Source organism: Mizuhopecten yessoensis, unplaced genomic scaffold (genome assembly GCF_002113885.1).
Source record: "Mizuhopecten yessoensis strain PY_sf001 unplaced genomic scaffold, ASM211388v2 scaffold4401, whole genome shotgun sequence".
In the NCBI taxonomy this organism is placed as follows: domain Eukaryota; kingdom Metazoa; phylum Mollusca; class Bivalvia; order Pectinida; family Pectinidae; genus Mizuhopecten; species Mizuhopecten yessoensis.
Genome location: NW_018405528.1, coordinates 335,380 through 346,471, shown reverse-complemented (window position 1 = coordinate 346,471; position 11,092 = coordinate 335,380). Strand labels below are relative to the sequence as shown.

Below are 11,092 nucleotides of genomic sequence, written 5' to 3'. Positions count from 1 at the left end.
AGAGGCCTCCTTCGTGTGACTACATGTTGTAAGAGGGAGGAATCTAGAGTGAACGTGTAGAGTAGGGTGGATGAAGGGAAAGAGGCCTCCTTCGTGTGACTACATGTTGTAAGAGAGAGGAATCCGGAGTGAACGTATAGATAAGAGTGAATGAAGGGAAAGAGGCCTCTTTCGTGTGACTACATGTTGTAAGAGGGAGGAATCTGGAGTGAACGTGTAGTTAGGAGTGAATGGAGGGAAAGAGGTCACCTTCGTGTGACTACATGTTGTAAGAGGGAGGAATCTGGAGTGAACGTGTAGATAGGAGTGAATGGAGGGAAAGAGGTCACCTTCGTGTGACTACATGTTGTAAGAGAGAGAAATCTGGAGTGAACGTGTAGAGGAGGGTGGATGAAGGGAAAGAGGCTACCTTAGTGTGACTACATGTTGTAAGAGGGAGGAATCTGGAGTGAACGTATAGATAGGAGTGAATGAAGGGAAAGAGGCCTCCTTCATGTGACTACATGTTGTAAGAGGGAGGAATCTGTAGTGAACGTGTAGATAGGAGTGAATGGAGGGAAAGAGGCCTCCTTAGTGTGACTACATGTTGTAAGAGGGAGGAATCAAGAGTGAGCGTGTAGAGGAGGGTGGATGGGGCTCGTTTGTTTATCTATTTATATATTTTTGCATTACAGTATGTTGCAAACTCGCAAATTATAACGTCGCAAATTATACAAAAACGGTTGTTTTTCTTTTTTTGTTTTTGTACAAAATCAGTTTTAAAGTTCAAACCTCAACACAATTAAGATGAATAAAAAAGTCAACAAGCAAATAAGTAACCTCGGCGGCACTATCTGATTATCAAAAGGGAAAACGTAAAAAAAATATTCCTACTAAGAAAATCCGGCTCGTAATTAATGTCAAAATTGAATACTCGTGTCCTTCTGTTTACAAACACGTACTGACAAGTGCGCTTGGTAGTATATTTTTTTTACACAATATGTCCACGTAACACTTCACTCACGTAACTCGGTGTAATTATTTTCCAGTTGTAAATGCATTTAATTACCTGATCAGCGTATGGAGTAACAGTAAAGGGCGTAAAATTAGCTCTCATTCTCACTAATATTGATATATATATATTTCATTGTATTAAATGACTCGCGTCATCTCCCCCTTTTTGTGTTATTTGGAACGTTAAATGTATCACTTATGTCTTAAACAATCTGTTCATAGCTGTCTATGCCAGTCCACAACACCTAGTTTCTTACAAGTGTTTATTAATATGCTAGTGTATTTAGGCATTTCCTTCATATCTATTACACTCATGTGTGCTCGTAAGAATCAAAGCATATCACTTATCACCATTGACCAATCAGAATTCGTTATTGTAAAGAACAGGACAAATTGTTTCAACAAACCCATGCGTAGGGAGAAATACGCTAGGTCAGGATTCATAAAAAATACAAAAATAATAAAACCTTAAATTTTCAGGCGTCCAAAATATTGTTATATGATACATATATAGATACTGAATTCATTTATACCAGGCAAAAATATGCTCGATGTCATAAATTTACGTAAAAAATGCAAGATGAGTTGGAAAATTGACCTCGATATCTAAATTCTCCCAACGATGCACGAGCGTCCGTAGTTCATTGGTAGCCATATTTTCAATGGCGGACGGCTAGTCGAACCGAGGAGATCTGGTGGCTTGTGATTTTACATTTTTCTTGGCATTTAGAGTCCCAGACAAAGGAAATTGTGTATGTTACACTTTAATAGATTCTTTAAACTATTGGATTGAAATATTTTGAAGGAAATCTAACGGTGAGTTTACCGATATTTGCTGTTCGTTTGCATGGTTCAAATTTTGAAATCATTGTTGACAGTCCGACATGACGATGCGAAACATTTTTTTGTGTTAGGATGTTTCTGAGTAATTATCATAAGTTCTTTATATGATATATATGCCTAAGAAGTACTAAACATACTATTATCATCTTTTCCGCTGCGAAAGTATCCTCCATATGTCTAAATTTGAGTGTAATATTCGTCAACACCGAGTTGCCGCCATTATTATCATGGCTGCTATTCCGATGTACCCTTAGTCGCCATTTTACGTTTTCTTCTTGGTTCGGGCCAGGCGTTGCCTTGCGGATTGTGCAAATCTAATTATTTACAAACCCGCCGTTTTGAAAATTTACGAATTATTGCTATAACCTAGTAAATATAGTTGTTAACGGGTTTTACGGGGTGCCAGTTTCGGGCGTGGGGTTTTGCAAGAAAGTCGTTTTATGGGTGATATATTATGAGGAAAAATGCTTGCCGGGCTAAAACCTCTTTGTCTGAAGTGATGGGTTATGACGCAAATAATAATGCGTTTCAGTTAAAACTTCCTTTTTTGTAATTTTGCAATGCGTAGCTTATATCATTTACATTTTTACATCGACGTGGGTAATTATTTGAAATTGTCCAGTACGACGTAATTCGTATGAGGATTAAATAAAAAGGAAAATCCTTTTTTTATATTTCACTCGTTGCAGATTTTTAAATACAGTTACTCACGATTTTATTGTTAAGATTTTAAACTACAAAAACATAAAAATATTGACATATTACTATTCATATAAGTATTGTCAGTATTAATTTATTTGGTACTGTTGTTTCACGTTTTAATTAACATTAGAAAAAGATTCATGATGTTAGAAATGTTACATTTTAAAACGATTGTGTATTTTATGCAGATTGAATTCATGTTGTTTTAAAGTTAAACTTAAATGATTCATAAAAAAACCAGCTGAAGAGAAAATATTGTAAATGTGTTTTAAAGCAATAAGTCTCATCTTTAAGCTGACATATTTACAGATGTATAATACTGTATTTTGATTTTTGTAGCCTAACATAGAATAAGTGTTTATTTTAATTTCAATGTTATCTTAAGAAAATTTAATTAAGTTCATGGTCCTATAAATAAATATATCATGTAAACATGCTTTGAATTTGATAATGCTAATCCACTTTTCCTAGTTCCTTTGTGTATGTATATCAATTGCTTTATTTTTCAGATCCAAAATGAAGTTTTTAAGTATCTTTAAGATGCGTCCAAAGCGTTGGCAAGTGATTTGGACCTGTTGACAGAACACAATTCATGGCTGTTGGAGGATAATTGTTAAACAATTTGTCACTAAAAGTGAGATGTAACACAGAAACTATGTGAATATCAACATTTTTAGCTCCTGCTCATACCCATTTTTGGAATAGAAATGGTGAAAGAGGGAGAGAGGGAAGGTCTTGCTAATCCAACATATTTGAAATGGATTTTAGAGGCCATCGGGAAAGTGAAATGTCAGAAACAAAGACCCAGTTTGGATCGAATCTGTCATGCGATTAAACAATATCACAAAGTCACTAAAGAGTCAATCGAAGAACAGCTAAATCTGGCTATCAAGGATGGCACTGTATTACAAGTATACAACAAAGGTTTGGTCTCGTACAAAGATGCTGATGCAAATGCACACCTCAAACCTAGAGTTTTACATGTTGATAAGTCAACAGATTTGTGCAAAATCATTGTCAGGTCAATTCGTGCGATGGGCGAGACAGAAGGGTCATCATTGTCAAAGATCGAAAAGAACATTCAAAACAGTTACAATGTGGAACTGCATGATGGGATTGAATTGATGCACCAACTGAAGGATTCGGTGAAAAAAGGAGAAACATCAGGATTGTTGTTGAAAGATGGACGTATCATTAAGCTGGGGGAGAAAAGTCTGGAGTCGGACTCCGCAGGAAGCAGTAGTCACTCTGGATCTTTTGACGAAGACTCTGGGAGTGACCTGTCATTTTCCTTTGAGCAGAGTTTGGTAACTATCAATAGGAGTCCAACAATCAAATAACTGAAAAGTTGGGTGGGGTTCGTTGTAATTTGTATTATTGAGCGAGAGCTTGCATGGATTTTTTTGGGAAAAAATGAATCAAGTCCCATCTATAGATTACCAGTTCATATCATAAACCGCTAACTAGCCCAAGGCATTGATTGGGTGAGTGAAATTATACACACAATCATTGTCAAAAGATTTTGATACTAAATTTAAAATATTGTTTAAGGACTATGTATGGTTTGGGCCTTTTTTGGCCCCAAAATCCATCAAAATTAAAAATCTGCAAAAGAACTTTCATCCGAATGTTTCTTTAATTTTGAATACTTCCCTGGCAGTACTATTATGTTCCATTATGTTATATTACTACCATAGAGCGCACTCTTGAACAAACTTCATATTTCTCCTAAAGATGTATTTCAGGTGCCTACACATTATCATTTGATGTTAAGTTTGTTCAAGCTTGCGCTCTATAGTTTCTAGGAGAAAAACTATGCAAACTATCACAATATTCACTGAATATTCAAATTTTTCTAATTTATGCAAATTTGAACTTGTTACCATGGTAACAATATTTAGAAATATAAATAAATATTTTCATAATAGTATTTGGGAAGTATTCGAAATTAAAGAAACAGTCATTTCAAAGTTCATTTAAAGGTTTTGAATTTTGATGCATTTGGGGGCCAAAATAGGCCCAAACCATACATAGTCCTCCTGTGTATAGTTATACCAAGGGATTAAAACACTGAAGTGGTAATGATAACTATTTTTTGAATTGAATTATACATTTATTGCAATAAGAAGCAATTAGGTAGTTAGACATATTGGGGGTAATTTTCTCACAGACATTTTTAAGTATTTATGCAGCTGACAACAGTACATTGTATTATTCAGTAGCTCATCCATTTTCAGTGCCATGAAGTCCATACCAGTTGTGCTAATTATTTTAGTATTGTTATTAGAAACAGTTTGTGGTTGCAATGAAGAGTTCCTAATTATTTGTGAAATACTTAAAGCTTGAAATCCAGTATCTGGAGGCCGGGGTAATTTCAAATTGTACTATAGTAGAAGATTGCCCGACTTTCTCAGTAATTTTTGGGACTGTGATAAATGATTCCAGGACTTGGGCTTTTACTATGTGACTCCCCAACTTTCTCAGTAATTTTTGGGACTGTGATAAATGAGTCCAGGACTTGGGCTTTTCCTATGTGACTCCCCAACTTTCTCGGTAATTTTTGGGACTGTGATAAATGAGTCCAGGACTTGGGCTTTTCCTATGTGACTCCCCAACTTTGTCGGTAATTTTTGGGACTGTGATAAATGAGTCCAGGACTTGTGGTTTTCCGATGTGACTCCCCAACTTTCTCAGTAATTTTTGGGACTGTGATAAATGAGTCCAGGACTTGTGGTTTTCCTATGTGACTCCCAAACATGTGTAGAACCTTAGAACCCAGTATTTAGGCAGTAAGCACTATATCTCGTAGCTATGCCAACATTTTCAAGATGTTCAGGACTCCTGAAAAGATCTATAGAAATTACAGCTTTCTTTTCTAGATGCATAAAAGGATGATAATAAGATTACATTTTTCATACAGGTAGTATCTTCATGTATAGTCAGTGAATTTTTGTAGTTGCTTTGAGCTAAATATTGGTGGTTTTCCAAAGTAAAAAAGTAGGTATAATTCCCGAAATTGACTGAAAAATCCCAGGTTGAACTCAACTTAGGTATGCCTGTCTCTAAAACTGACACTCTTAAAAACTTCTATCCTATATCTACTAATATGTCGCGTGGTATCATTGGAACACTATGATCGATGGTATTTCACTTTTGTGTTAAAGCGTTTGTAAACATAATGTAGGTCTAGTTCAAGGTCATTGTAAATGCGACAAAAAATGTCACACCAAAGTTAATTTCTACAAGCACTTCAATACTTATTGGGTTTTGAAGTCACCATATCACAGGTTATTGATGTGAGTAGCTGTGAATTTTGATGTACACATGCAGTCGTTTTTTTTGGTCTAATGTCCAATTTCAAAACCAAATTTTGCAACCAGTTTGGCTACTGAATGTGAAGAAATTTTCAAGGGTAAAATATGAAACATCTTATCCCTTGGTTTTACTTCCCTTTGAAGAAGAGTGAAGGCCTGGTTGGTGGTGACAGGTACAGTGTGTGTTTGCAAATTATATATATAAAAAACATTTTGGGTACACACCTTATCAAACAGAGTCAAGGTACAAAAGTCTTGTTTTTGGAACAAATTGGGAGGAAAATTGACGGCTTTTACCAATAATAGAAAGGGACACTATATACTTTCAGCTGAAATAATACTCCAGACAGCTTGTAGACAATGAATTAAAATTCAGGGCAGCAAGTAGAAAGGTTTGCATTGATCAACCATACTTTAAATGATGATCTGTTTTCCAGTTTTTCAACTCTTTCATTGATCTGCATCAAATTTTCTGATGTGTATTGGACCATTTCAATTTTGGATGTATTACATTGTACCTCGTTTCCTGTATGTGTCCTTTTGAATTCCTTACCCCTGTGTTGGATGCTCTCAGAGGTTTGTTTGTAAGTGGACATTTTGGTCCTTGCTTTACCTCTGACATGGATTGGATGCAAAAATACATTGGGTGTTGATTAGTCTTTATAGTTGACATTTGTAGATTGAAATCGGTGGACAATGTTGAAAGGAGTCTGTAGAAGGAGGCTGATTAACACTGTATGTGGCCCAAGTTTTGGGATTTAAAGGCCAATATCAGTGACCTTGGCTGGTGTTGGGAGGATATGTAGAGATATTTAAAAGATTTACTGGTCTGGTATACCGAAATTGAAAATGCACAGACTAATACAGGCTGGGAGCGTGTGGCTGTCAGTGGGAAAAGTGAAGGTTAAGAAATGGTGAAACAAATATAAGGTTACAAATATGTACTTAGCTATTTTCAGCTGGGATAACTGACGAAGGCCCCATACAGTATATAAATTGCCAGTAAATGATGTATGTAGTAGAGAAAGTACTTGAATGGGAAGCGGGATAATAAGAGATATGAGCCTGTAGATACAGATTACTCACATCATCACTCCTCCTCACTGCTGCCTATGGGCACAAGCAGGCAATGATCATGTATGAAATTCCACCTTGTGTATTTATCTAGTCTCTAATGAGACATCTAATAGGGGTTTAAACATACAGCACCCAACAGTTACATGGAGCATAGCCTGTCTGGCACAGTAAGGCAGGCCACAGCCACTAACATAAACAAAATCAATACACTGTTGTATAACAGCAGAAATTCCAGCAGATTAATTGATTAGCTCTATAGCCAGTAGCTTAAGGTAAACTACCACCTCAGTTAAAAATGACACGTCTAGGACTATCACATGTCAGATACAGCTACGTACAGGGAAAGTCTACAGTTCAGATTCACACTAGTTTACCTACCCCCTCCGGATCCCATCCCCTTTGACTCCTAGTCCTCCTGGTATTATTATGTAATTCACAGCATGGTGAAGAGGATGTAAAATGAAGAATGAATTCTTATTGATAAATGGTTATATTATTGAAGAGAAAATTATAGAAATTATTCATTCTGAAGTCTGACACTGTATTACTTTTTTTTTTTTTAAAATAAATTTGAAAAAAAGGGGAGGGGGTGTCCCATTCAATCTCCCCGGAGGAAACATTGTATATTTAAAAAAAAACTCGATGACCAATAACATGTTTTGTAAAATTCAGTGAGAACCCAGCATTTTATAATGCTATATAGGTGTTTATTAGTTCAAATCTCGCCAGGAAAGAAAAGGTTATTGTAATTTTTATTGGTTAAATTATGATAAATGTTTTGTGAAATATGTAAATTTGCTAAATTTACATTTGATTTATTAGGAAGTTAATGCAATGGAATATTGATGGATTCAGTGCACATGTTGAGCCCTTTCGAGCAATATAAGTAATGAACGTGAATGTAAACCTATACATGATATTTTCATATATTTCTTCATTTGGTTGAGAAATTTAGGTCTAATGAGCTATTTTTCAGTAATAATAATATCCCGACTTAAAATGCCATAACTGTGTAAATAAAATGGCATGTAATTGTAGATTTTTTTGTATCAAGTGTCTGAAAGTAGTTGTAGAAAATAGAATATGCAATATTTTGCATTGTGACATTTATTTTTCAGAAATGTGCCAAACCTATTCCAATCTGCTGCTTCTGCTTGGGGGATGAGAACAAGAACCGCAATAATGAATACGAGGACCTGATCTCCTGTGCTGACTGTGGAAACAGTGGTAAGTGGTGGTGCTATGTGATTCAGCTATATACATTATTGTCACGATACTTCAAAGGACACGGTAATATAAATGTATCATGTTGACACCTGGATATTCTAAACCCTTGCACAAAAGTAAACTTTTTTGGGAAAAAAACAAATGAAATTTTGAATCGATGTATGGCAAACAGCCACAAACTACCAAAAAACCCTCATATCCATATAAACTTCCTTACAGTGCCCTTCTAGACAGAATTATTCTGATGTTTTATCAACTTTTTTATATCGGTCTGTTAACGTCAGAACTCCGGCCCTCTATAATATGCGGGAAATAAGCGACCCGCATCTGGGTCGCTCTTCAAACTGATATTTTAGAAACAAATCGTCACTTTCACACACATGTCGCACATGGATTGAAAGATCTACTCTTCATGCACAAGATGAACATAAATTACAAGCCTCAAATAACCAATACAATCACTAAAAACATATTTTTTCAAACTTACTCTGGTTTACTTTACGTTTTTGATGGGCGCCTTCTAATGCCACGTAAAATCTTGACGGCCTACGTCATAACGTTTGGAAATACCTTCAGTAATGCGAGATCTCGCCAAGTCATGTGACATTGTTCCTGCCCTAATTTCCATTAAAAACATGGGTTGGTATAGAAAACGTTGGAAAATACTGTTCTAGGCCTCTTGTTTTAGAAATGACAAGACTTTGTCCATTTGCATGTAAATATAACCCCTGACTAACCATGAAATACATGCACACTTCCATTAACATCATGCTAATCTAACTTCAATTTTGCTAATATTTCCAGGTGCGCGATACAGACCCTCTGGGCCTCTTATTAACAAAATGCACAATTCATACTAGTAGTAAGATGCTTTCCATAATTTACATTAGTTTACAAATACAAGATTGTCAGTGGTATGAATGAATATTGTTTTCCTTCTCCAATGTATAAAGTTACATATCTATGAAAACACATACCTTTTTGGAATTTCAAGTTCTTGGTTACCAGTCTTGGACTAGCAGACAAGTGTCTAGATTCTAACTTTAGTCACTCAATTTGTTTTTTCAGGTCACCCATCTTGCCTGAAGTTTTCTGCCGAGTTGACAGAAGTTGTTAAGGCTCTTAGATGGCAGTGTATCGACTGTAAAAAGTGTTCCTTTTGTCAAAAATCTGGAAGGGAGGTATGTACTGGTAACACATAATGCTCTTGTTGCTTTTGGTGCGATGCTTTCCTGTGGATGATCAATGTAACAGGATGATCAATGTAGCACGCTGTATATCAACTCAGGGTTAACACTGATTCTATACAAAAAATAGACCATATAGTTTGATTACATATGGAATACTATACAGTTCTAAATGAATTTACTGAAAAGGCCATTATTGATTATTTGTTTGATACTGATTCCATTTTCTTCCCTTTAGGAACAGAGTAAAACAGTTGTCGACAGAATACATAAAAGTTTGTCAAGTGTGAGCAGTGTACAATTTTCATGCCTTTGTACTTGTTTCAGGACAACATGCTTTTCTGTGATTGCTGTGACCGGGGGTTCCACATGGGATGTTGTGACCCCCCACTTATCAAAGCCCCTAAAGGTTTGGCATATACCTTTATATATACATGTGTATACTATATATATATAGGATTTTGCATGTAATGCTTGAAAGTATTTTCAGTGATGCAACAGTAGGCTATCATATATATCTCTCTTAAAGTTTCCTAGTTTTGCAGTCTATTTCTGCGAAAGATAAATTTATTTGAAAATAGCTATTGCAGTCTATTTCTGCAAAAGATAAATTCATTTGAAAATAGCTATTTCCCTAAATTTTGTCATCACATTCCTTCAGGTTATTTAGACTCTATTAAGCAAAGAATCTTTTTATATCCAGATATATTAGATATCCTGTGAAACTATAATAACCGAGAGTACTGAGTTAAATGTTAACTTTTGAATGATTTTTTGCCTGCTAGGTTAATTTGAGAATGGACACATTTGATCATATATCCACAGTGCACCACTACATATACAGCTATGTAACATAGAATAAGGTATTCCAAGAAATCAAACAGGTCCAGTTGATGTGTAGTACATATTGCATCATGTCTTTGGTTTTATCTTTCGTTGCTGTGAATAGTTCAGGAATAATTGTTGCAATGATTATGTGTGCTTTTTCACCCCTTCAAAACATGATAAAATAGTGCACGTCTTCAAAATAATTGAATCGGTGAAAGTAAAGTGACATCGCGTTAATATCGAGTCATTGATTCTATCTAATTTTGGTAAGATTAGGCTTGTTGATGTGGGATTGTATCGTTAAAATTTGATTAAATTTGACAGGCAAGTGGAGGTGCAACATATGTGACCCAAATAGAGGCAGCAAAAAGGGGAAACGATATTTGGAACTGGCAGCTAAAATGAAAAAGAAGTTTAGCAAAACAATGGCAACAAAGAGCATGCGAACCCCAAAGGAGAAACCCCCAGTTGCAAAGTAAGATTGTCAATCAAAACATCTTAAACAGTTTTATGATAAGTTATCAATATCCTTTAATAGTGATAATAGACTTTATTTTTAGCCCACCGTCGGCTAATCAAATCACCCTGCGACCGTCCTTAAGCATTTCTTGTTATGGCTATTTATCAAGAAGTACCAGAGAGATCTATCTTAAATTTAATATGTAGGTTCCCCTTGGTCCCAAGTTGTGCAGGGCGACTTTTGAGACTGATCAGATAAACAACATGGCCGACAGGCAGCCATCTTGGATTTTTATAGTAAAGGTTTAGGGATCTTACTCAAATTTTATATATTGGTTCCCCTTGGACCCTAGTTGTGCAGGGCAACTTTTGAGACTGATCGGATAAACTACATGGCCGACAGGCAGCCATCTTGGATTTTGATAGTGAAGGTTTGTTATCACTATTTCTCGGAAAGAACAT

The 11,092-nt window shown here is 35.7% G+C and overlaps 1 protein-coding gene across 4 annotated transcripts in view; it reads left to right on the top strand.

The window, feature by feature from the left end:
* The first annotated feature begins 1,659 nt into the window (after positions 1 to 1,659).
* LOC110448947 (histone acetyltransferase KAT6B-like) overlaps positions 1,660 to 11,092 on the top strand; it is a 43,192-nt gene continuing 33,759 nt past the window's right edge. For 3 of the 4 annotated variants that reach the window (XM_021495467.1, XM_021495466.1, XM_021495464.1), the window contains exons 1-6: positions 1,663 to 1,809; positions 3,048 to 3,845; positions 8,048 to 8,156; positions 9,225 to 9,337; positions 9,671 to 9,752; positions 10,496 to 10,646. In XM_021495467.1, coding sequence (XP_021351142.1) covers positions 3,246 to 3,845; positions 8,048 to 8,156; positions 9,225 to 9,337; positions 9,671 to 9,752; positions 10,496 to 10,646 — 1,055 coding nt within the window. In that variant the 5' untranslated portion in view covers positions 1,663 to 1,809; positions 3,048 to 3,245. Of the gene's footprint in view, positions 1,810 to 3,047; positions 3,846 to 8,047; positions 8,157 to 9,224; positions 9,338 to 9,670; positions 9,753 to 10,495; positions 10,647 to 11,092 lie in introns of all 4 variants that reach the window. The other variant, XM_021495465.1, reaches the window with a different exon arrangement.